We start from the raw sequence: 26,710 nt of genomic DNA, 5'->3' as shown, positions 1-26,710 counted from the left end.
ACACGTTTTTGTCACCTACATAAAGCTAAAAGTTTGGACATTTTCATTCGTTCATTCATTTTCTACCGCTTATCCTCACTGGGGTCGCGGGGGGTGCTGGAGCCTATCCCAGCTGTCTTCGGGCGAGAGTCGGGGTACACCCTGGACTGGTCGCCAGCCAATCACAGGGCACATATAGACAGTTTGGAGATTTTATTTGTGATTTTAGATAGCAAAGACTTACAAGACAGCTCGTCGTTTTTGCCGGGCATCTTGAGGCTCATGCTGCTGGTGCTGCGGCTATAGAGGCCACTCAGTTTAAAGGAGGAGCGGCCATCTCCAGGGGAGTAAGAGGGAAGAACCACAGGAGTCCCTCTGCTCCTGCCTGGGACAACCTCGGGCAGGCCGACACATCCCAAAAGATGCACTTGAAGAGTACCTGAAAGGAGAAGAACTGTCAACACTTAGGAGAATGCCGTGCTGTAGATACTTGGTGTCTACCTGTGAGGGGCGACGGTTTGCTGAGGGTGCTATACTGGTTGTGAACATAGGTGGTGCTGTGGCGAGAGCTGAAGGCCGAGGAAGAAGCTAGCACCAGCTCCTCCTTGATCAGACAGGCTTTGGGATGGTCCTCCGGGAGTTCTAGTAGCCGCTGCTCCAGAGAGCACCTGAGCAGGTCCAAGCGTTGGGACGACTCGCTCAGGCCACATTGCGCCTGCAGATCATACACGACATACTAACCTCTATCTTACTAGAGGTCAAATTCAATGTCATTAGATTGCTTCTCTGACCTCCGCCATGGCCTTTTTGTCTTGGACCTTTCCTGCACCGAGCAGCCGAAGCATGTTCTTGGCTCCCTCGGCCATGGCGTGCTCCACACGGTAGTGATGCCACAGCTCCTCCACACGTAGCTCCACCCCACACAAATCAGGTTTACCTGGGACACAGAGTGTGCTTTAGCATTATATGCAACAACAAACCATAAATAAGACATTAAATGAGGTTTAAAGAGATGGAATCAGGGATGCGACCCTCAGTGGTAACAGACAGGTAATCACACAATATCGTTGCATGTGCCACGATTAATCAGAAGTTTGTTGTTCCGATTAATCAAGTCATCGGTTCGGCCCTAAGGCAGACTAAGGCATCAATATGAACCAAACACAAATGGTGGTTCAGTCCATAATATAATCGGAAAATGTTTTTCTGCAAGCAGTATTCTGATACATAGAACGTATTTTCCCTAGAGCAGGGGTCAGCAACCTGCGGCTCCAGAGCCGCATGTGGCTCTTCAGCCTCTTTATTGTGGCTCCCTTTGCGATGCTTGAATATTTTTAACACCCGAGTGGGGAAAATGCACGTCTTTTGTAATGAGTTTTAAAAAATCCAACTTTGTCTGAGACCATGAATGCATCCTGAGTGAGTTCTGACTGCTATCCAGTTCAGTACATGAAGAAAAACAAGTAATACTTACCTACAAATCTCAAAAATAAATTTTAGATAATTTAAAAACAGCGGCATGGGAACTTGTTTTTACGTTTACAGTAGTTTACACATACATTTATGTAAGTTTATCTCCAAAACTAGCAAGAGTACTCCAACTCGTCTTTTCTTATCTGAACTACTTTGATACCCCCAAATTCCCTCCAATGTTGTTTTAAACATACTATATGTTTTGCGGCTCCACGCTATTTTTCTTCAGTGGGCATTGGGTAAAATGGCTCTTTTCATAGTAAAGGTTGCCGACCCCTGCCCTAGAGCTTTGGAGTAAAAAAAAAAAACAAAAAAAAACGAACGACCATAAATTTTATGAAATTTATTTTTCCATTTTTGGTTGTAAATCAGGCTGCATGGCAACCAAGTGATTAGTGGCCACACAGCTAGGAAACCCGAGTTCGATTCCACCCTCGGTTTTCTCAGGGTTCTCCGGTTTCCTCCCACATACCAAAAACATGCTAGGTTAATTGCCGACTCCAAATTGTCCATAGGTATGAATGTGAGTGTGAATGGTTGTTTGTCTATATGTGCCCTGTGATTGGCTGGTGACCAGTCCAGGGTGTACCCCGCCTCTCGCCCGAAGTCAGTCGCCCCCGCGACCCTTGTGAGGATAAGCAGTAGAAAATGATTGAATGAATGGTTGTAAAGAATGTGGAATTTAATTTAACAAAACATTCCCATCAACAAAGCGTTGGCTGTGTCTCAATGTGTGCACTTCCACTTCCACTATGCATTTTGACTGTGTAAGTGTGTCCAAGTACAACCTTATCAACTTCATGCGAAGGAGATGTGTTGCTCTGGTTTGCTGATCCTTCCAATTTTAAAGTGGCCTTTTGTTGTGGCCAGCCTAAGGCACAGCTGTGCATATTGATATACCACACCTTTAAGGTGGATGGATCATCCCGGCAAAGGAACACAGATTTAGACAGATTGGTGAGGACTATTTGAGAGAGGGCATTTTAGGAATGTAGAAGTTCAGCTCATGAAAGATGGGCGTTCATATTTTTGTGTAGTAGTACACATTCCAGATTTCAGATATTGCAACTTAAGAGGCAGAATGGACTCTTCCTGTGTCTATTTTGGACATTTTTACTTCCTTCGGTGTATCTCTCCCTTCAATCATGTCTCCCTGTGTTCCCCCCCAACCCACCCTGCCTTGTCTCTAACCTCTTCTAAATGAGGCATAGCTCTTAGTTGTTGGCCAACATCAAGGGGATGCAGGAACATCAATAACCATGGAGAGCTAGAGAGCTATAATGGACAACGTGTACGCCGCTGTGTGTGTGTTTAACTGGGCACGATGAGGTTCTGAAGCAAAAATTGATCCATCACTCATAAAATATGCAGTGCGACAGGTGGGTGAAAGATAAAAGGTGAGGATGAAAAAAAGAAGAAAAAAAAAAGGCACGATGGGTACATTGGCTGTCGTCAGAGTGCTCTGTAGCCTGCATGGCCTTCCGGATCTGCATGCGGATGATGTCGATCTTGGTCTTGCTGTCCTGCAGCATCTGCTGAGCCGTCTGGAGAAGCTTCTTGTCCTGGAAAGGCAATAAAAAGAGATCAGAGAGGAACCATGGAGATGTGCTGTAGTTAAAAGATGGCTACCTTCGTAGCTCCGTTGGCGTAAATGGGAATCATGTTCTCTGCCCCCTGTTTGACCTTCAACTCAATGTTTAGCTGGCGTTCCAGCGCTGCGATGCGGTGTTGGTTGGCAGACGGGCGACTGACCGAGCCCGGAGACTTTGGAGCATCTTTGGACAGAAGATATCAGTAGGTCAAGAACTGAAACCATCAAATATGTCCCCAGAAGACTGCTACCTTCATTCTCATTGTGACCCTTGACAACAATGTGTGCGTCCAGCTCCTGCAGCTGAGCGTGGAGATATTCCAGCTTGCGTTTGGAGCTGCGGAGCTGCGAGTCCACCTGTTGGGCGTTTCTCTTGTCGGTGGTGGCCCTGCGTAAATTCTCCGCACCTTCCTTGATCTTCAGCTCCTTGCGGATCTCCCTGCGGATCCTCTCGCGGTGCTCATCCAGCCGTTGCTGCACGCTGGAGTCTGACAGGTCGGCGTTCTGGTCCAAGCCGAGTTGCTGCAGCACTGACAGCCCGCCTGGATCTCCCTGAAGTGGCAGAAAAAGTGGCAGACATATAAGGGATGAATAATAGCGTCCATGTACAGTAAGGCACTACAGTTAGCATTTTGTCGATCAAAGCTGCCCATGCTCCAAAGTTCTGTGAGAGGATGGATCCACCACCTCAGTGCTAATGAGGCAGCATTGTTAAAAGCCCTTTGAGTACCTTGAAGGTCGTAGGGTGCTATATAAATGCAGCCCATTTACCATTTACTTTAAGAGCGTAAACAGCTGAGTGCCAACATCAGCGCTCCTATGATCAACACTAACATGATTTACAGCAGATTAGAACAGTAGGAATGGAGATTTTAATCAGGCAGGGTCTCGTCTGCTTCGATGAGGACAAATGTATAACACTTGCACTTCGTTGTTGATGAGTTGTGTCAAAAGTTTGTGATCATATTTGCACCACTACATACCATGATCAAATAGGGATCATCATATAAGTGGTAGAAAATGAATGAATGAATGAATATTTGCACCACTCTATACTATGCTCAAATACAGTGCATCCGGAAAGTATTCACAGCGCTTCACTTTTTCTACATTTTGTCATGTTACAGCCTCATTCCAAACTGTATTACATTAATCTCTTACCTCAAAATTCTACACAAAATACTCCATTATGACAATGTGAAAAAAGGTTTTTTTGACATGTTTTGAATTTATTAAAAATAGAAAACAAAAAAATCACATTTACATAAGTATTCACAGCCTTTGCCATGAAGCTCAAAATTGAGCTCAGGTGCATCTTTTTTCCACTGATCATTCTTGAGATCTTTCTACAGCTTAATTGGAGTCCACCTGCAGTAAATTCAGTTGATTGGACATGATTTGGAAATATAATAACTGTCTATATAAGGTCCCACAGTTGACTGTGCATGTCAGAGCACAAACACCAAGCATGAAGTCAAAAGAACTGTCTGTAGACCTGCGAGACAGGATTGTCTTGAGGCACAAATCTGGGGAAGGATACAGAAAAATGTCTGCTGCTTTGAAGGTCCCAATGAGCACAGTGGCCTCCATTATTCGTTTGGAACCACCAGGACTCTTCCTAGAGCTGGCCGGCCTTCTAAACTGAGCGATCGGGGAAGAAGGGCCTTAGTCAGGGAGGTGACCAAGGCCCCGATGGTCACTCTGTCAGAGCTCCAGCTCAAATAGGTATCATCATATTTGGACCACTTTATATCATGCTCAAATAGGTATCATATTTGGACCACACCCTACCATGCTCATGTAATGTATCATCATATTTGCACCACTCCACACCATGCTCAAATTGGTATCATCATATTTGCACCACTCCATATCATGCTCACGTCATGTATCATCATATTTGGACCACTCCATATCATGCTCACGTCATGTATCATCATATTTGGACCACTCCATATCATGCTCAAATAGGTATCATCATATTTGCACCACTCCATATCATTCTCATGTCATCTAATCATTATATTTGCACCACTCCATATCATGCTCAAATAGGTATTATCATATTTGGACCACTCCATATCATGTTCAAATAGGTATCATCATATTTGCACCACCCCATACCATGCTCAAATAGGTATAATCATATTTGCACCACTCCATACCATGCTCAATTATGTAAAATCATATTTGCACCACTCCATACCATGCTGAAATATGTAAAATCATATTTACACCACTCCATACCATGCTGAAATATGTAAAATCATATTTGCACCACTCCATACCATGCTCAAATATGTAAAATCATATTTACACCACTCCATACCATGCTGAAATATGTAAAATCATATTTGCACCACTCCATACCATGCTCAAATATGTAAAATCATATTTACACCACTCCATACTCTGTGTACATGACATCTACACCTATCATCTATCGATTTCTAAGCAGTACAGTGCCTTTTATTTCATTGTGCAATTTGTGCTGCGACAATCAAATACTATTCTATTGTTGGGGGGGGGGGCACAGAGCCACACACCACACCAGCTTAGCAGGTCTTATTACAACCTCTTACGTCTCTGTGTGCATCCAGATACAAAACGGCTTGAGTTTGCAGGCCTTGCATCATTAAAAGCATAATCCAGCAGTCACACTCAAACATGCAGCACAGTTCAACTCTTCGGGAGCAGAGCAACCCTTACAGTCATATGGAAAGGTTATATAATTGACAAGCACTACGAATGTTAAAGTGTTTATTCTATATTTTCTCTAGTGTAATAAAGTTTTGAACTGATAAGTTCCTTTTATATTTTTCCTCTGGTAAAAATTGGTTCGGATTTTGACCAACTCCCCAGTTTGGCCTTTGAGGCTCCACTGTACTACAGTAAACCTCGGATATATATTGGATTCAATTGTTCCCACTGGTTTTGTCCGATATAAGCGAAATCCGTTATATGCGTATACCGGAAAATGTCCGTTTTACGCATATATCGGATTTATATCCGGTATATGCGTAAATCGGATTTTATCCATTATAAAAAGGCACTTCCTTGACTATGTTTCCAATGTACCTGGACTGGGAAATGAAAAGAGACGTAAGGTAATGAGAATTTAACTTTATTGGACTCTGAGCATAACAAATTGTTAATGAAGCTAGGCCCTGTTACGCCCGTCAGGCCTACGTTATTTCCAAGATCTCATTCACTGCTGTGCTAGTATTATTGACGTCACTCACTTTTATATTTGTCCTAAATCTGGAGCCAGGAGAAAGACAATAGCCAGTGACGTCAACAAGATTAGCATAACGTAGGCCTACGTGATCTTAACCTCACTACTGTTTTGGGATTTGGCCTCATGTAGACCTAGGGCCTACCCTTCCTGCCACATTCATTACACGGACGCGCAACGCCATGGGGGAACTTTCTTTGATCCATGTTCACAGCCAAAGCTGAATATTATAACATCTTTTTACAAAGATGATACAAAGATGTTATAATCTTCAGCTTTGGCTGTGAACATGGATCAAAGATGGATCAAAGGCCACGATGCGACCATCCGATCGATATATGCGAGGGAAATTGGAACGGGACTGGAGATTTTGTCCGAAATAGGCGAAATCCGTTATAAAAATTTTTTTATTGGAAATGCATTACAGAAAAATTGGTTCTTTTTTGAACAATTGGTTGTGAGCGAATTTCCGATATATCCGAGTCCGATATATCCGAGGTTTACTGTACTACAAGGCCAACAGTAACACGGAACGTACCAAATAAAGATTTCTCTCAGCATTGCTGTCTTTGCAAATACAGAATGAAGGTACTTGTGTAGGATATCATGAAATGGTGCCTACTGTTGTAACCGATGAGTGTACAGTAGACACCGTGCTGCCAACCCCAGCGGTGACACAATAAAAGACAGGAAGGGAGAGTTTGTGCTGTGAAGCACGCCCCTTCAACACAATAAAAAAAGAGTAATGGAGTTCGCTGGAGTTTTCCAACAAAGACACTCAGAAGCGGCATGGAAGCCAAAACAGCAGTCAGTGGCAGAAAAGAACCAAGAGTCACACGTGATTCAGATGTTTTTTGAAGTGAATGAGGAAGCGGTAAGGGCGATTAGGCCATGTTGTCAATGTCAGACACACAACGAGAAGGCGGCCATGTTGAAAGGTGAAAAGTTGCCTACCGAAGGTTCTGTGTCCTTCTGTTCAGTGTGTGAAAGGTCATCCACGGGTTGATCCCCCAAATAGTCCTCTAGTGCATCCTCACTGGCCATGTTTTTTGGCCTCCGGCTTTGGCCCCCTCCCTCCCCTCAGCACTCACTCAGCAGCAGCATACACAACTAATACAAGCCTCCTAAAATCCAGGATGGATTTACACTGAAAAGCCTGCCTAAATCCAAAGCAAGTGAACGGGTGGAGAGAGAACAGTGTAGACCTCGCTACTTCCTGTTCTGCTCTTTTGCCAGATAGAAACTGAGGCGTCATGCAACACACTCACACACACACACACACATATATCCACACAAACACACAGTTGTGTAAGCGAGAGAGCTTCCTGTTACTATCCAAAGCATAGAGGAGAAATACTCTGATACATTGTGGTCATGCATTGCACTGAGAAACCCAACAAAGGGTAAAAAGGGCAAAGCCTTCCGCTGACCTTCTACTAAAAAGGACTTGGCATTTTAGTTCATTTTGTATTGTAGGCATCAATAATAATAATAAAAACAAAAGTCAAGTTGTGTCCAACTTCTCCGGTGATGGTGTTATGAGGATTTATCTTTCAGTTCCGGGTTAAGGACTGTGGAAGCCAGTCACATGTTGTAATATTTATTGTTCTAACATATTCTAACAATTATAAATGAAGTATATTTATATTTGTTATACAGTAATCTATCGTTTATCGCCGTTAATAGGTTCCAGACCCAAGTGAAACAGCATTCGTTATTTATGCATTTTACATTTTCATTATTACAGCAAGAAAAAAACCTAACAACATTCTAAATCTGGATTTTAATATTATTAGAGCCCTCTGGACATTATATAACACCCCTATAGCCACCTTTACACGATACAACAAAAATACAGACATGTAATTTATGTGCCATTTAGGACATAAATAAGAATCGTGATTGTGTGTTTTACGCTAAATGTTCTCGACGGGATCAGAAAGTAATATTATTAGAGCCCTCTGGACATTATATAACACCCCTATAGCCACCTTTACACGATACAACAAAAATACAGACATGTAATTTATGTGCCATTTAGGACATAAATAAGAATCGTGATTGTGTGTTTTACGCTAAATGTTCTCGACGGGATCAGAAAGTAATATTATTAGAGCCCTCTGGACATTATATAACACCCCTATAGCCACCTTTACACGATACAGCACCAATACAGACATGTAATTTATGTGCCATTTAGGACATAAATAAGAATCGTGATTGTGTGTTTTGCGATAAATGTTCTCGACGGGATCAGAAAGTGAAGCCAGCTGCAAAAGTAGCCTGCAATAAAGGCCTGTTGTTGCAGCAATTAAGTCACCAAACATTACAGTAACATTACTTACAATTCACGTTACTTAACCTAGGTCCACTTCCTATAGCCAGGGACACTGTGTCATGTGATCGTAAGACTCAGATAGTCAGGCTAAGGTCTGAAGGCTCACTGGCCCAAAGCACCGCCAAAATCCCTTTCAACGGCAACAGATGAAGAGAATTTCTATGAAAAAGCTTCTAATGCAGTGTTCTCTATCAGTTCTAAGCAAAGTTGTGGAATCGAGTCACAGTTTTGATGACTTTAGACTCAACAATAACCATCAAAAACTTGCAACTCCACGTAGATTACCCCCTTCTGCGGTCCCTTCTCAAGGTTTCTTTTTTCCCCAAATGGGTTTTGAGTATTTCCTTGCCGGATGGGAGTTCAGTTCAGGGGATGCCATCTATTGTCGTCTATTGTAAAGTCCTTTGAGGCCCTTTTGTGATTAAGGGCGATATAAATAAACTTGACTTGACTTGAGTGAATGTGCTGAATAGAATTCATTCAAAAGAACAATTGTTTTGATGACTTTGGACTCAACAATAATCATGAAAAACTTGCAACTCGACATAGACTTGACTCGGACTTTAGCATGATGACTTGAGATTTTCAGTGAGTGTGCTGAGTAATCGTAGTAATTGTGTCTATTCAAAACATTAATTAATTCATTTTCTACCACTTATCCTCACAAGGGTCGCGGGGGGTGCTGGAGCCTATCCACGGCTGTCTTTTGGGCGAGAGGCGGGGTAGACCCTGGACTGGTCGCCAGCCAATCACAGGGCACATATAGACAAACAACCATTCACACTCACATTCATACCTATGGACAATTTGGAGTCGCCAATTAACCTAGCATGTTTTTGGAATGTGGGAGGAAACCAGAGTACCGGAGAAAACCCACGCATGCACGGGGAGAACATGCAAACACACAAAGATGGGTGGAATTGAACCCTGGTCTCCTAGCTGTGAGGTCTGTGCGCTAACCACTCGACCACTGTACAGCCTCAAAGCATTCAACAAAACAATTATTTTGATGACTTTGGACTCAACAATAATCATGAAAAACTTGACAACTTGACATAGACTTGACTCGAACTTCAGCATGATGACTTGAGATTTTCAGTGAGTGTGAGTGTGTAGTAATTGTCTCTCTTCAAAGCATTCAAGAATGACGATCGTCAATTAATTTCCAGAAAGACGACATATTTTCCCTTTGAATCTGCCTCATTGATGCATCTATTAACGTCCAATCAGGTTTAAGAACAAACAACAAATGTGTGGATTAAATCCAGACTGCTCTTTTTCGTGACCAAGTCTAGTCAAACCGGTCAAAAACAGGTCATAAGGCATTCATTGTATTTGTCTAATATAATCAATTGACCGCTATTATGTTTCAAGCCTAACTTCGGACTTGAAAAACAGAGATTCGGACCCTCAAACTCCTGACTGTGAACGCAACATGCAGTGTGCAGCTGGGGCAAGGTAGACTCCTAGTTGGGACTAAAGCTAACTGCCTCCACTAATAAGGTCTGCTTTTCATTCAGCCATTATGCTGTAATTACCGCAACTGAAGTCTTCCAACAGTTTTTTGGGGTGTGTTTTGCTCCATCTCGTCTGCAGCGCTATCGTAAGCGACGGCATCAGTTAAGAGGGATAATCGTCTGCATCATAAAATGGACCTCTTATCCCCTTCAGCTCCTTTGCACTCATCATTTTTAATCTGATTTCCATGTCCATTAGAATCATGTCTTCTACTGGACGCCCTCACGTTATAGGCGGACTGTGGCCCCCATACATTAGGTGACTTGGGAACCATTCATTCATTTTCTACCGCTTTTTCCTCACGACGGTCACTCCTTCCAGACAAGCTGAAATCTCCCATGGATATCGTTCTGTGGTTTGTGAAATATGTACATATACGGGTGGTCATCAAAGAGACTTACTTACTCACGGTGCAACAAACCGAAAACAACACATCGACAGCAAGTTAACCAATCAAATATATAAACAGCTACTAATATGTGGGTGGCAACAACTAAGCGGTAAACATAACACGTAACATAAAATGTTATTTACAAGCGCCCGCAAGGCATGCTGGGTGGTCCAGCGGAAACAACAATTTGAGCTATGAATAATAAAACATTGGATATGACCAGTGTAGAATCCCACTACATCTCAGAATGCCTTCTATTGGTATTTTACTTCATTTAGCCATTTTTGTACTTGAAAATGGCCACACAGCTAGGACACCCGAGTTCAATTCCACCAGCGGCCATCTCTGTGTGAAGTTTGCATGTTCTCCCCGTGCATGCGTGGGTTTTCTCCGGGGACTACGGCTTCCTCGCACATTCCAAAAACATGCTAGGTTAATTGGCGACTCCAAATTGTCCATAGGTATGAATGTGAGTGTGAATGGTTGTTTGTCTATATGTGCCCTGTGATTGGCTGGCCACCAGTCCAGGGTGTACCCCGCCTCTCGTCCGAAGACAGCTGGGATATGCTCCAGTTTCTAATGCTTCTGACTTTTTGAAAAAACGCAAAATTCTTGCTCCTTTTGCACATTATTTCTCAAGCTTCTTTCCCGTGCATGATGGAAACAGGTTAAGTATGTGTTCTGCAGAGCTTTTCCCATCAAGGGTTTTAGCGGCCTTATTCCTCAGGAGCCTGAACAGAGCTACTGTTTGTTACCGCCAAGTGGACAAAGGACAAAGCCGGGAACACAAACACATAAGCGTTTACTGAAGTCTCTTGAGAAGATCGACCTCTGCACAAAGATGCCATTCATGCTGCTGTGCTCCTCGCCAGGTGTGGAACCCCAGTCTGCAGGAACACACACACATGCTCGCGCAAGACCCACAGACAGATGCGCATTCACACTCTGTCACCATATAATATAAGACAGTCGTTTCCCTGTTGACCCAGACAGGCAATCATCTTACACTATGCATGTGATGTACTGGGCAGTATGACACATATGCATATCACCATGTTACACAAGGAAAATCAGCAAGAGCAGATTGAGCAACATCATTTTCTCTGGAATATGAAGGATTTTAGGGATTACTGGGGGGGAACACATACAGTCCAAGGTACGTTCTGTAAGCGGTTAACTCATTCATAGAGGGTCTGAGTGCACTGCATGGAGTGTTGCTGCTGCACACTAACTTATTGTGACATTTCTCTTCCAAGCCTGCACGGTTGGCAGTGTATTCCTTTTGATTGGTGACTCCGTTTTAGAAGGAAATCAAAAGTTGATGCAACCGTGGCTGAGATAAGAGATAATCACATTTCAGCTTTATTGATCGCTGCTCCGCTTCCCAACATCCATTTTTGTTACACTCCCACTGCCTGATAAATGCCCACATTATTTGAACTGCTTACTCCGATTTATTCAGCAAGTTTTGTCTTGTGAAGATGTCACAAAATGAGGGTGAGCATTATTTTTTAATCCAAAAAGAAGACCCTTTTCACGCAAAATCTGTCTGATGATTATTGCACTGCAGTCGTCACCAGTAAAGGTCTTAATTTGTGTCGAGGACCGCCCGGTGTCTTCAGGAAGGTTTTCGTCTTGCTTCAGGCAAGCTTTTATTCATAACATGGCACAAAACAAAACAGTTGAGCATTTAGCATTTAGATTAGCATATCCAGCACTTCTCACTTACAAGTCCCTTTCCCATTCTGCCCTTTTGCTCTATTTTGTCCATTTTTTTTTTTAATTTGTTTTCCACAAAGTGCCACAAATGTCTTACCCAATAGTATAGGACTTAATCTCTATTTACAGACCAGAACCAGCCTAGAAGAGCTATTGGGCCATTAAAAGTTAATCAAAAGGGTGACTTTCTATCACCCGCTGCCAGCACCAGGCAGAATGTGCCAACCAAAGTGTGCGATAGAGGTGATGCACCAGTGATCAATCAAACGTGGGCGTGCCATAAAAGAGTTTGAAAGTGCAAACAAATGACAGAATGTGAAAATAATATGGCATATTAAAGCAATGTGGTAAGTAAAAAAAAAATAACCATTGCTTCAAGTTTCCACAATAGGGCACACTTGCATTAAGATGCATATTGGATTTTCTATTCAGAGACTTTACCACTTTAGGCAGATGAGTGTGAAAACAGTCTCCTTGGTGTCAAACTCTGCACATGCATTACTGTACCATCATATGCACTGTTAAGTTAAGTAAGAAGTTAAGGAGAGAGAGAGAGCGTGCACTTTTTGGTGCATCAGTCATGCAATATTAATTTGTTAACAGTGCTTAAGAAACTTATTGGACCACCACCCAATGTAAGGTTTATGCTACAGTTGCCCAATATTAACAGATAATTAATATTAAGACATTTTTTGGTTTGTGAACACATATAATAAAATCTCTTTTAGCAGCCATTTTAGAGGATTCAGACTGATCTTTCAAGGCACACAGAATAATGTATTGTGTTTTATGGCTATGTAAACATTCATTCATTTTTCCTCACGAGGGTCGCGGAGGGTGCTGGAGCCTATCCCAGCTGTCTTTGGGCGAGAGGCAGGGTACACCCTGGACTGGTCGCCAGCCAATCACAGGGCACATAGAGACAAACAACCATTCACACTCACATTCATACCTATGGACAATTTGGAGTCGCCAATTAACCTAGCATGTTTTTGGAATGTGGGAGGAAACCGGAGTACCTGGAGAAAACCCACGCATGCACGGGGAGAACATGCAAACTCCACACAGAGATGGCCGGGGGTGGAATTGAACCCTGGTCTCCTAGCTGTGAGGTCTGTGCGCTAGCTATGTAAACATGAACCTACCAAAAGAAAGATTAGAGTCTTTCTATCCATCCATTTTCTACACTGCTTATCCTCAAGTGGGTCGCGGGTATGCCAGAGCCTACCCCAGCTGACTTCCAGCGAGAGGCGGGGTACACCGTAGACTGGTCGCAAGGCAATCGCAGGGCACATATAGACTGTCAATCAATTGTCCGCCCCAGTCACTCATCAATAACGTCATCAATAGTTGACTCTGTAATGCTTTGCTAACTAACCGTTTACACTACAAGTCTCTGCTTTTCTTAGTGATCACGGCTCCAAAATAGCGCACGATGGACACAAACACAGTTCCTAGTGTCAGCACAATGATAGAAAAAAAAGAGAAACGCTATTGAATTCAAGACGTAACAGGAAAACATGTACGTTTGAGTTTGGGGCCATTTAGTTAAAGAAATACTGTTTTTAGTGCTCATGTGAAAGTCATTTCGGAGGGCTCCACGAGCTAGATAAATCACCAGGTAGCCACAAAGACATTATTAAGTCAGTAGAAACTAACAGCCACATCTTTGTAGAACTTCCTCCTGTCTGGACTTTCCCTGTGCAGACACTGTATCCTATTCATAGAAGGCCATTTATCCTCCTTCAGTTACCACTCTCATAGTTTCCTACACATTGTTTGGTAGTAGATTAAAAAAAATGACAATGGCACCAGGCTGCTATTTGTGCTTCAGAACCCCTGCTGTCTCCAAAAACAAGTACAGGACAACAATAGTAGAAGTTTGGGTTACATTTTCAAAGACTGCTGTGTTGTTATTGTGCTGTATTCCTACTACAAACTCAAGCTGGTCCTTGCCAACAGGTAATAATAGCTTTTTAGCTCATTCCAGTCTGTGTTTTGGCCTCTGGGCCCCAAGCAGGACAGACAGGTTAGTGGATGATGGACCCTCAGGTCTGTGCTGTCTTTAAACCCAACACCACTGTTGCAGCAAAACAACCAGGCTATCACATGACCTCGGCACAGCGGCGGGAGAACTCATTTCACATGCATCAGGTGTAACCACAACCAGGTCACCCATCCATGGTTTCTCTCCCGGCTGGGTCATACTTACTATATGATGCTCACGGTAGTGTCATGACACACATACTACTGGATATAGATGTCCGCTGGCTTCAACTGCACACACTTGCATGTCAAAGTCGATGTTTACTGTGAGCCACCACCTCCGTGTCAAAAGCTTTTCAGAGCCTGTTTATGTTTGCTTGTGTGTTTGTTATTGCAGTGTACGACGCGTTAGTAATGTTACATTGATGAGACATTGCTTTCCATCACATTACCTTAACCTGAAGCCAGTCCGACATCATATCATGAAAAAAACCTCCTCCCATTCCGTGTGGCAGTGGTACATTTTTGGCTTCTTATTTTGTCGTTTGACATTCTTAAGTTTAGAATAGGGCTGCACGGTGGACGAGTGGTTAGCGCGTAGACCTCACAGTTAGAAGACCAGGGTTCAATTCCACCTTTGGCCATCTCTGTGTGGCGTTTGCATGTTCTCCCTGTGCATGCGTGGGTTTTCTCCGGGTACTCCGGTTTCCTCCCACATTCCAAAAACATGCTAGGTTAACTGGCGACTCCAAATTGTCCATAGGTATGAATGTGAGTGTGAATGGTTGTTTGTCTATACGTATGTGCACTGTGATTGGCTGGCGACCAGTCCAGGGTGTACCTCACCTCTCGGCCAAAGACAGCTGAGATAGGCTCCAGCACATCCGCAAACCTCGTGAGGTTTAAAATGAATGAATGAATGAATGAAGTTTAGAATAAACAAATTAGAGGCTAATGAGTTAGCTATTGTTGAAGCAGCAGCTGACGATTGTGTACTATGCTCATAAGTGTGCGCAATTTGTGTCGTAAACACAACTAGCAGGATTGTCAAAGCGGTAATGGTGAGTTATTATGTCTTATTATTGCTTACCATGTCTACTATATTAGATAATAAAATTACAAAGTTTAATATAGGGATGTTATTTCATATGTACAGGGCTCTAATGGTTAAATTTTTTTTTAGCATTTATAGGTGTACCCTGCCTTTCACTCAAAGACATCTGGGATAGGCTCCAGCATACCAGTTTAGATCTCTCTCCTCTCCAATAACCTCGACTGCACTTCATGCCAAAAGCACACTTCCTTTTTAATTAATGCATGCCTAAATGCATATATGCTATAACACAAAGTACATACTGTATGCTTGTGATCAGTGCTTACAAAACAAAGATACTTTTGGGGTACATACTAGTGACCCGATCAAGTATACACCCTCTGAATGTTGCTGTCGCAGCCGGAGACATTGGACTATGAGTGTGAGCCAAGTCATCACAGTGTACTGTATTATAACACATGGGAGACAATCAGCTGGGTTTGATGAGGAACCCTCTCAGAAGTCTTTCGAGGCCATTAAAGAAAATGGAAGAGGCCGCCTCCATCATGCCATATGATCAATACAAAAGTAATTTGGCTGCTCTTCTCCACCCAGGAAAAGAAGCAGCGACAGCTCCTCTCCCATGCAGAGCTTTTACGGTTTAAAACCCAAAAGAAATAAACAATTCATGAGCGAGGCTGCAGACTGTGGAGCTTCCCCAAAGTGAATGTTACGTTATCAGCTCAGCACAGCGCTCGTGTCCTCACCAGGAAGCTTGATTTACACCCCTCAAGTCATCCGAAGCAGGACGGCCAAAAAGATAAACAGGCTACAAGCAAACTAAACGGGGGGAAATAGTTAAGGCGCACTATGAGTATGAAATACGTGTTTTTAACTGAAGAAATATGTTATTGTGACCTGAACTTTATTTGGTTCGCCTGCACCTACACATCTGCATAATCCTCATTTTCATAGACAGCAGGTTAGGTCTTAATTCATGGTTTATTATGTCATTTCTAATGTATAGAACCAAATAAACACATCAACATCTTACAAATATCTAACCTCTCCCCAATTAAAAACATCTGTATACTGCTACTGTATACTACTGTACTTTGTGCACACTTCAAGGTAATAAGTCACACAAAGTTGGATTTGACAAACTATATCTGTAAATATGTGCTTATCCAATATGATATCACTACTACTAATGGCGGCAGCTCAAAAGTATAAACCTTGGTTCAAAGGGGTTTACATGCCGACAAAAAACGGTGCCTTCAACGATCTCATCCCCATGGTGTTATCAACTATTGAATGGGATGTCATCTAATGTTGCACGTCACAAATATATACTGTATATGATGGGTGTCAAGCTGAATGAGACCTCACGCAAGTGGGATCAAGCGACCTCAATCAGCACAGCGGTAGAGTCACGATCCACTCACACAGCAAGTTCAACCCATCACCGTTACCACTGTGCCCCCTTGATCTCCATCTGCCATCGCTCACTGCATGCCTGCTGGTCTGCAGTCACCATGATGACAGTATCGCTGAATACATTAGAGTGGGCAGAAAAGCATCCACTGCAGCACAGGAATGCTCAACAATGCCGGTTTCAATAATTAGGACACTTGCAACAGAATGATATTTAGAGTGTTTATGTGGATATGAGGATCTGTAACCACATCTGTAGCCGCAGCTGCCCTGGGCTTGACTCACGGACATGTAGCTGCCAATTCGCCGCCACGCATTTACACACCAGTGTGGGCGCTGGAGGCGAGGTGGGTGAACCCCGTCAAACGTCCTCAGCGGTTCACACATTACACAAAAGAGTTTGTGCTTACAATTTCACCCACAACACGCTCATAATTGTCTATTGTAAGACTAATAGGTTCCAGTACAGCAGTGATTATTAACTATATCATGGGCAACTAATCCTGAGCTATTCATTTTTAATGTTTCCCTCCACTGCACATTGAATTGGACAGACACCAGGACAACTGCAACCTGACCTCCTATGACACCACAACCCCTTACAGTGACTCACACCCGCCTCTACCTGAGGCCAACGACTGTGTGGGAGTGGACCGCACAGTGTCGCTGTCATGGAAAGCAAACTTCTGAGTAAACACTGAACTGTATTATACGGTACATAGGCTTTCAACAACCGTGGTTAGCTTCCGGCTTCAGTCACATAGATTGTTTGTATGCTAGATGCCATTCATGAGCCAATTTCTGTGGTTAGAGCATAGAAGACAAACCTGTATGACCGAAGTAGTGTCATTATTAGAGCTTTCTAGCAGTAAAATAACACCCCTATATTCACCTTCATACTTATAATACCCAATAAAGTAGACAAAATAAGAACAAATAAGGCATTTAAGACATAAATAAGCTTAAATGTGTTTCCTGGCAGACCTGAAAGACAGGCAGAAAGGAAGTGACAGCATAGTTGAGTTTCAGCTTGTCGTGGATTACAGCCGCAAAAGTAACTTGTTTTTATTAGGGATTATTGACCCTGTTTTGAGATCATTCAAACCTGCAATAAATGCCTATTGTTCTGGCGATCAAGTCTGATCCTTGTATGTCTCTCCAAACGTGCCAATAGCACCACCGATACCGAGTGACCAGTGTACAAATAGTACATCAGTCTTTGAATGCCAAATATTTGTATTTTAGTTCATTTATTCATTTTTCTGCTTGAAAATGCGTCATTTAGGCACAACAAATATGTCACCTACTAACCATTAGGTCATATTAAACCACAAAACAGCATGATTACTTAAATTTTTTTGAAAAACCATAAAATTCAAAGTGCAAGGTGGCGAATACCGATGGACAACTGTCTAATTTCCTAAAGCTATAGAGATACTTGGCATCTGCTGTCTGACAGTTGGTCAGTCAAAGTGTCCATCCTATCACAAACCAAAACATGTCAGTCATTTAAACCAGTTGCATCTCAGCTTTAAACTGGTTCTGTCTATATGGGACAGAACAGTAGACAAAAATATGGAGTGGGTGTTCATTTAGCAGCTATAACACCCAACACCCAAAAGCTACTATGCAAGAGGGATAATTCACTGATAGACTAGGAAATCCCAAGACTTTTGACTGGTATCCTCCCTTGTGTTCTGTGATGTATCGCTTTGATACATTTACAAAGAAATAATGTTATCTCACTCTACATGAATTAGTGTTGCAACAACACATCATCAGTAGGGTAAAACTAACCCTTATGAATGTAATAAAGGGGAATTTCCATCATCATAAAGTAATGTGGGAATCAAACACTTAACATCAAAAGTGATGAACTTACTTGTATCTCGTTGTTATTGGCCATCATGTGCTGCCAGCTGACTTCTATTACTGCTTGCTTCACTTTAAAGCTCAGATCATGGTACAAGTCCTCGTTGCAGTGCCCAACAAGTGAATAAAAACGGGCAAACGTTGGATGTGCAGCAGTCAAAAGTACACTCCACGGAAACTAGTTGGAGGAAGTACCAGCACAAACCCTGACAGAAGATGGAGAGAGGGAGAGTGGACCTTCGCCTCCTGGCAGCAGGACGTCAGCTCCTGGTGGACCCTGAGCTGCATCACACAGTGCAGCCTGTCCCGCCTGTCTGCTCATCCTACGGAGGGGACACACTTCAAGGATCCACCGGGAGTCACCGCCGCGCTGTCGTCCACTCCCCACGGGCACCTGAGCCCATGTTGTCGGCTTCACAGCACTCCCGGACGGGATCCGTTGAACGCTGACAGGCGCTGAGTGACGCCGCCAGGGAGGGCGGAACAAACGTCAAGTCACCTCAAGTGCGAAGGCGACAATGCTTCCGTTTCACACTTTCAAAGTAATGCGCAGGTAAAGTATATGGGGGGAGGAGGGGGGTACATTGCAAATGAATTACAGGACTAACAAGGGCTTTTGTCTTACATTTGTTGTGAATAAAACACAACATTTTACGACATTTCCTATATACTGAATATGTGAATATGCATAGTAACTGCTGAAGTGGACACTAATAGAAACCCAAATAAACAAATACTAAAGACAAATATAGGTAGACTGACTTTAGTGAATTATTATTGACAGAAATAACAAAATATGTTGTCCTTCCAAACACCTTTCCACAATAGGCGAAATGGTGCATTATTTTGAAAATCTAGCATTATTTCCTGTGTTTTAACCGTGTTTAATGGTGGTAGCTTCATGCAGTAGAGCAGTGGACCTGTTGACATGAGGAAATTACAACAGGGTGTCTTTAGTAGCTGAACAGCACATTTATATTAGGGATATATTTTAATATGATATGTTATTCATTCATTTTCTACCGCTTATCCTCACAAGGGTCGTGGGGGTGCTGGAGCCTATCCCAGCTGGGCGAGAGGCGGGGTACACCCTGGACTGGTCGCCAGCCAATCACAGGGCACATATAGACAAACAACCATTCACACTCACATTCATACCTATTGACAATTTGGAGTCGCCAATTAACCTAGCATGTATGGGAATGTGGGAAGAAACCGGAGTAACCGGAGAAAACTCACACATGCACAGGGAGAACATGCAAACTCCACACAGAGATGGCTGAGGGTGGAATCGAACTCCGGTCTCCTAGCTGTGTGGCCTGCACGTTAACCACTCAGCTCTATGATATGTCATCAGTATTAAAATATAAAATGTTCATATAGTTTATGTATTATATAAAATATATAGCTTTACATCATTAGGGATACAATTCATGACATCCAATTTTTTTTCATTGTCACAACTTGACTATACGTGTGAGACTAGTATCTACAAATAAAATATACCTGGTCGTGCATGACAAAATAAGACAGCTAAACAGCCTTCATACAACTTTATTCAATAAACAGTTGCTTTGTATGCATTTTATATGGAAAGTGATTTGGCAAAATGACAAAACACTAAAAATGCGTAATACAAAAGATGTCGGTGTGAAACTTCCACAAAACATCACTTTGAACGTAAACACATTTTACACGAATACATCAACTCTAAAGGGGCGGAATACAATTATTGTACAATTATTTTCTATAGCTATATCTCATATAAGCATGCTTTGCAAGTGCTGGGTGTGCTTCATTGCTCTTTACAGATTGCATTTGAACTACTATATATCCTGTTGTTATATCAAATTTCCAAGTAGGCATTGTATATACAATGAATGATTTATAAATCCAGTATAAACCTACTCAATGCATTACTTAAATATATTATCTTTTACTAAAATATAGCAGCAGTATTTACCCATATTTAAATCACACTTTGGTATTATCAAGTAGAAATTGTTATGCAATTAAAAATATTAGAACAGTATGCATACTGCTTTCAAATGTTATGTCAGAATTATAAACGTCTTACATATAAAACAATTTCTAATAGCAGCACGTCATAAAAAGCATCATATTTAAGTAGAGTTTGAAATTGTTAAACGTCAATACAAAACACAAAACTATTGCACATCCAAAGCAGCCGTTAGGGGGCGCTGCTGTCGTTTTTATGACACAGCTTCACATCTCACAGGTGGCCTTTTTTTCGCTACATAAGCTATTTTATTATATATCTATAATTTGTTGAAGCCGAATTGTTTACACAATTTCAAAAAACAGGAACAACAATTGCGGTGTGCTATTTGTGACTTCTGCACAGTACATTAATAGATTTACTCCATAAAGTCAAATATAATTCTGCTTCAAGTAAAATTATGTGCGATGTAGCATATTTCTGGTGTTTTCTTCCCCCTAAAGTACTACTAAATGTCAAATATGTTTCATAGTACATTACTTCCATGTAGTCCGTATTTGAAAATAACTTATGCAAACGACTAAATGACATCACTAATCACTAATGCTAATGAGATGCAATACGTGACGTTTTTCCTAGCGTATTTCATATGAATTCATTCAAGAAATATGGTAGGAAGAGTTGTATTATGATAGTGAACACCTTGTTAAAGCGTTAGAATTGTTAAATCAATTAATTGTTAAATTCTTTAAATTAAACTGTAAAGACAGAGAAATAAGCTTTTGGAAATTAGCTAGCTTACCTGACACATTGCCGTTTTGGGGACGCCATCGCCTGGAGCAGTCACGTGACTGCAGTGTTGCCAACACCTCAGTGAGAAATGTTGCTATTGGCTGTCATAATCGTGGCTAAATTAGGTATAATAATTGATCTTTCCTTTGTTTATGACGAGATCAGACAGCGTCCAGCGACTAATTAATTATGTATGAAAGTGACTAATTATAACATTTCTTAGTTCCACATCCGAGAACACTCTCAATCTCTCTTTGCTCTCTAATTGCTATTGGTTTCTCACAATAAAGAAAGCTAAACAAGCTGATAGGTGAAAGGTTTTCTCCGAAAAACACTGCCCCTAGTGTTCGAGTGGATAACTGCACATGACGTAGGGCGAGCTATAAAAATATGGCGCCGGAGAGGATGTCACAGTGGTCACGCAGGCACATAATCCAACTTAAGTCACCAAAAGTCTATATAAGAGGTCTATATGAGAAAAGGTTGCCGCAATTTGTCGCAAGACCTTTAAAAAAATACCCACACTTTTGCAATTCTTCCACATTCACAGCCCTGCAAATTAAAACATTTTTGTGTTTTTCTTCTCATGAAATAGGCTGTATTTTGCAAAAGGCAACATATTTTGTTCACAGAAAGTTGGTAAGCATTGTAAAAACATGATAATAGCAGTTAAATGTACAGCATACATGTACCACTGCTGGAATGTCCACAGTTTTTACACAATTACGGCTTTATACCACAGTGATAATATATTTTTGTGTTTAAAGTGTGTCGGTATTTGTTGTGTTACATTATTGCACATCCTTCATTAAAATTCCGCCTACACAAATAGTCTATGGAACACAGAGTATAAAAAGCCTAAACAGATAGTGACTAGAGATTAAGAATAAAGATTCCCCCACCCTACAACCCCCCCCCACACCACCACCAGCTGCCTCCCCAGAGTGTTGCATTGTCTCATCCCAAATATCCTCTTCTTCCCTCACCATGACATCATTGGTAACCTTGGCGACTCCCTGAATGTTGGCCGACCCAGGAAATGAGGCGACAGCTTTGGAATTTGAGAGGGATGACAACAACTGCACCCCTGACACCACCCTTCACCCCCCCCATCCACTCCCCCCTTGCCCGCCCTGTCTACCACAGCACCCTCCTCCCATGACAGAACAAGGAGGGCCTTCATCTCTCCCACACCCCGTTTTGGTCCTCCATGACTGATGCTTCTATTGGCTCCATGAAATCCTGCTTGTCCGATGAAGTCACAGCAACATTTAGTGACTGGAAGCCGTTGAATGCCCTCAAAGCCTTTTCAGACTGGAAATAATCCTATTTGACGCAGCACAATAGTCTGTTTCATTTTTTTTCCACACTGCGAGGGTGTTCAGAAGTCCACTATCATGAACATCTATAAAAAAATACCAACACTTACCTGTAAACACACACATGATAATTAAAGCAAGTGCAATTTTGTCATAGCTTTGTAAACTCATTGGCAACAACATCAGACACAGCTGCAAGAACTGTATAAAAAATGGAGTACTGTGCAGATGTACCTCATGAAGTATCCATTAAGAGTACAGTACATAGTACCCACAAGCAAAGTAGTGCATTTGAGAGTAAGACGGGAAGGGAACATGCTCTAAAACAAGCTAACAAGACATCATATGCATGTTACGGGGCGAGCAATCAATGACACAGTAGAGTCTACAATGATAGGATGCTACATTGAGTCAAGTCTTTGTGGTCATATGACTGCAACACTTGTGATCTAAGGTATGTTTTTCCCTAGGGATTCTTACAACTGTCTCATAGACAAATATAACAGTGTAAACACCAAACACCATGAAAAAATAAATAGTTACTTTGGAACAACTGTGGTAAATCGACAGGAATTAATACTGTTTGTCTATATGTGCCCTGTGATTGGCTGGTGACCAATTCAGGGTGTACCCTGCCTCTCGCCCAAAGACAGCTGGGATAGGCTCCAGCATACCCACGACTCTTGTGAGGATAAGCGGCATAGAAAATCAAATATTACACTACAGGTAGTCCAAACTAGTTCCTCTCCCAAGACTATGTGAGTAAAGTCGGAACTCCAAAGTCACTCACAGTATACACAAAACACATATAAAATACTGTAATAAATAGATTAATTATAACAATTACAGATCTTCTTGTAGCAGCGGACAGAAACCATGACCCCTTAAATAATCTTTATCCTTACATAATAACTTTTACGGTGATGGCTTTCCTTCTTTGGCACACTACAGCTTTGGAGGCATAATAACATCCTAAAAGTTAAGTAGTGGGTAGTTGTCTTCCGCCCAGCACGAGACACACACTGTATTTGTTCGTATTTCTCCACCGGAGCCATCGCAACGTGGATGTGGTAAACCGAGGACACCCGAGAACAGGGGTCTCAAACACGCGGCCCGCGTGCCAGATATGGCCCGCAGGACACTAGTTTGAGGCCCCCGCCTTGATATGAAAGTTTAATGTTAGTGCGTCCCGCGCAAGTTTGATATGGATGCTGTATGGTATCATGTACCCAGAAAATGTTAATGGTTAAATAACCGTTAATAGTTATCCTCCCTCTCCATGTGGAAGTGGTAAGTTTTTGGCTATTTAACTTTAAAGGAAATAACTTGAAGGCTACTGTTTAGGTCGCTAGCTCTCTAGTTTGCGAGTTAGCATGTGTCCAAGACCCTGCAGTTGCGCAATATGTTGTAAATAAAAAGAGTATAAATGTGACTATAGTCGTGTTTTGTCATGTCTACAGGGCTCTAATAATGCTTTGTTCATTTTAATCTGAAAAAAATAATTTGTCTACCCACCAACTATATGTGGTTTCTTAAGTTTTTATTATTTGCCGTTTTATTATTATTATTATATTTATTTATTACTGATTGATTGATTTTCTTTATTCTTGATTTATTTATTTTTCATCTTATTTTGTGCAGAAAAATAAAAATTAAGCTATTTGAGAACAGTGGAATGTTTTATCAGAGCTTTTATTGTAGAAAATCGGAACCAAAGCACTGAAAAAGTTTGTATATTTTTCTGTTTTTAATAAATGCGTTTTTTTTTTTTTTGGAAAACCTGATGCGGCCCAGCCTTGCCCAGACCCTAGTCCCAGTGGCCCCCAGGTAAATTGAGTTTGAGACCCCTGCCCTAGAATCAATGAAAAGCACAAAATTCGATGATGGACCTTTAATTTTAAGCTAACTTCCTGTTTCATCTGTTTTAAGATAAAATTATCTTAAATTATTGTGTTAATGTGGAATGTAAAAAATAATTAAATCAGCTTACTATTCCTCTTCTTCCGTTTTGCAACCAAACTGCTGCTAATGCTTTGATTGGATGATGACAAGCTGACAGCGCATGATATACGTATGTTGTGCATATGAACTGGATTAGGTTTATATAATGACCAAAAGAATATCATATTAGGCGCCTGTATTGCACCTCAGTGCTGGGTCTCCACCTCCACCACAGTCCAGTCTCCAGGAGAGGAGGCCCCCTGGCTGTCTGGGGAGTAGCTGCTAACAGAGGTGACTGTCGCATCAGGAGGACTGAACTGATGCAGCAGGTTGGGCCACCTGCTGCTATCTAGGCGATTCAAGGTGCCCCCCGCCCCCACGGGTAGTACAAGTAGGGGTGGGCACCCTCCATCCCCAGACAGCATTAGGGTCTGGTTAATGAGCTGTTGAACAATGTCCACCTTCTTGTTCCACTCAACTTCCTGAGGAGGCAACGGATACAGCTGCCTATGGAAGTCTTGCCTTCTCCCTTGCTTGTTCCTGTTCTGCTCTCCTCTGGCGTCGTCATCCTCGTCGCTGGTTTCCATGGCTTCATAGATAGTGCACAGGCCCGAAGATGGTGAGAGCATGACTCCGGTTGGGCTCCTCCTCAGCTGTTGCTGTTGTTGGATCTGTTTCTGCTGCATGCGGTACTGCTGCTCCAGCTCCAGCTGCCACTGCAGGACCTGCCTGCGGTGTCTGTGCTCCTGCTGCTGCTGTTGCAGCTGCAACTGGAGGAGTTCCCTCCGCTGCTTCTCCAGCTGCTTCTGCTGCTCCAGACGGAGACGCTCCTCCTCCAGCCACTGCCTCTTCTGACGCTCCTGTTCTTGTCGGTGCTGCATTTCACAAAGCTTCTCTTGGTGCTGCACCAGGCGCCGCAATTGCTCCCCACGTGCGCCACAATCGTCATTGCTTTCAATGAAAGGTGGAGCGATTTGGGCAAACTGTGCTGCAACAGCTGGATCGATGGGCCTCCTGTTGCCCGGAACCAGTGCCAGATAGTGACCGTTGGCTATGGGAACCGGGGTGGAGTGATTCTGGTTCTGGTTGTCTTCCAGTGAGCGTGTTTGCAGCCATGAGTCATCCACTTCCTCTCTCTTCTTGTCTCCTGTGAGACAGTTTAGATCACTTGGTGCATCCATTAGATGCATGCAGAAACAGAACGGGTGGCACAACGACAAGGGCGAGGAGGAAGAAATGGGTTCAGGAGAGATCTGACACAAAAGGTGAAGGAGCAACTCAAATGGAAAAATTCCATGAAATAGAAACAGTTGCCACAATAAGCAATACAGTGTAAAAAATATAAGTAAACACATGTTCTTTAAAGTCTATCACAGCCACATTTTAAGAGTATTTACATTTGAATTACAGTGAGTTAAGTTTATTTTATTGCATTTGGAGGACAAAGAAGGCAACTGGCTTCTGTTCCAAAAACAGGCATCAGAGGACTCATTTAAGTAAATTAACATCCCTGATAAAAGTACATAACGTAGTATTGTAGCAACCAAAAATTGCTGCATATGCATGCTAACACTTGGACAGCAAGTGGATTCTGCTATTATCTTGTTATCATGCAGAAGAGCAGCCATTTTCTGTCATAAAATACATATGAAAACAATATTAGGACACAAAAGGGGATAACAAAGACAGCACCGGTCTCTCAGGCTGTTTGGTGCTTTCAGACTAGACCAAGCAAAAATTTTTTACCTGACAAATGCCCTGATCCGACAATAAAACAGGAAACCTAATGTAAAAACCATAACCACAAGAGGCCAGAGCACTTCCAAAGGTAAGTCAGTAACAGACTTAAGTAAACCCCAGATTCCCAGTACCATACAGAGGTGACAGGATGCAGGGACAGTATGCACATGCAGTGTTGGTGATATGACAAAGGTTCTGGAGTGCTGGGAAAAGGGAGAGTCGGTCACGGAACACGCATGACAAAAATTACAAATGTGTTGGTCTTTTGGAAAGTCATCATTCAGATGCATCCAGAAAGCTAGTGCTATGAGGAAAATTCCAGTATTTATACACTTTTGTGAGTTAGTGCGGAATTATCTGAGCTGTTAATAATCTCATAGCAAACGTGT

The 26,710-nt window shown here is 42.2% G+C and overlaps 2 protein-coding genes across 7 annotated transcripts in view; both read right to left on the bottom strand.

The window, feature by feature from the left end:
* Positions 1-19,045, bottom strand: part of LOC131103823 (serine/threonine-protein kinase N2-like) — a 29,007-nt gene extending 9,962 nt beyond the window's left edge. For 2 of the 4 annotated variants that reach the window (XM_058050412.2, XM_058050413.2), the window contains exons 1-7: positions 7,233-7,479; positions 3,295-3,595; positions 3,082-3,227; positions 2,894-3,014; positions 771-916; positions 481-694; positions 224-418 (exon numbers count right to left, since the gene is read on the bottom strand). In XM_058050412.2, the coding sequence (XP_057906395.2) occupies positions 224-418; positions 481-694; positions 771-916; positions 2,894-3,014; positions 3,082-3,227; positions 3,295-3,595; positions 7,233-7,322 (1,213 nt within the window). In that variant the 5' untranslated portion in view covers positions 7,323-7,479. Of the gene's footprint in view, positions 1-223; positions 419-480; positions 695-770; positions 917-2,893; positions 3,015-3,081; positions 3,228-3,294; positions 3,596-7,232; positions 7,481-18,579 lie in introns of those variants that run through there. The other 2 variants (XM_058050415.2, XM_058050414.2) reach the window with 2 other exon arrangements.
* Positions 19,046-22,445: 3,400 nt separating this feature from the next.
* The window catches only part of prr36b (proline rich 36b), a 34,476-nt gene continuing 30,211 nt past the window's right edge, over positions 22,446-26,710 (bottom strand). For all 3 annotated transcript variants that reach the window (XM_058050392.2, XM_058050391.2, XM_078797399.1), the window contains one exon: positions 22,446-25,728. In XM_058050392.2, the coding sequence (XP_057906375.2) occupies positions 24,788-25,728 (941 nt within the window). In that variant the 3' untranslated portion in view covers positions 22,446-24,787. The remainder of the gene's footprint in view (positions 25,729-26,710) is intronic.

The sequence above is a fragment of the Doryrhamphus excisus genome, linkage group LG16 (assembly GCF_037039965.1).
Source record: "Doryrhamphus excisus strain RoL-2023G ecotype Guam linkage group LG16, RoL_Dexc_Guam_v1.1, whole genome shotgun sequence".
Classification (NCBI taxonomy): Eukaryota; Metazoa; Chordata; class Actinopteri; order Syngnathiformes; family Syngnathidae; genus Doryrhamphus; species Doryrhamphus excisus.
This window is presented reverse-complemented; position numbering and strand designations above follow the sequence as displayed.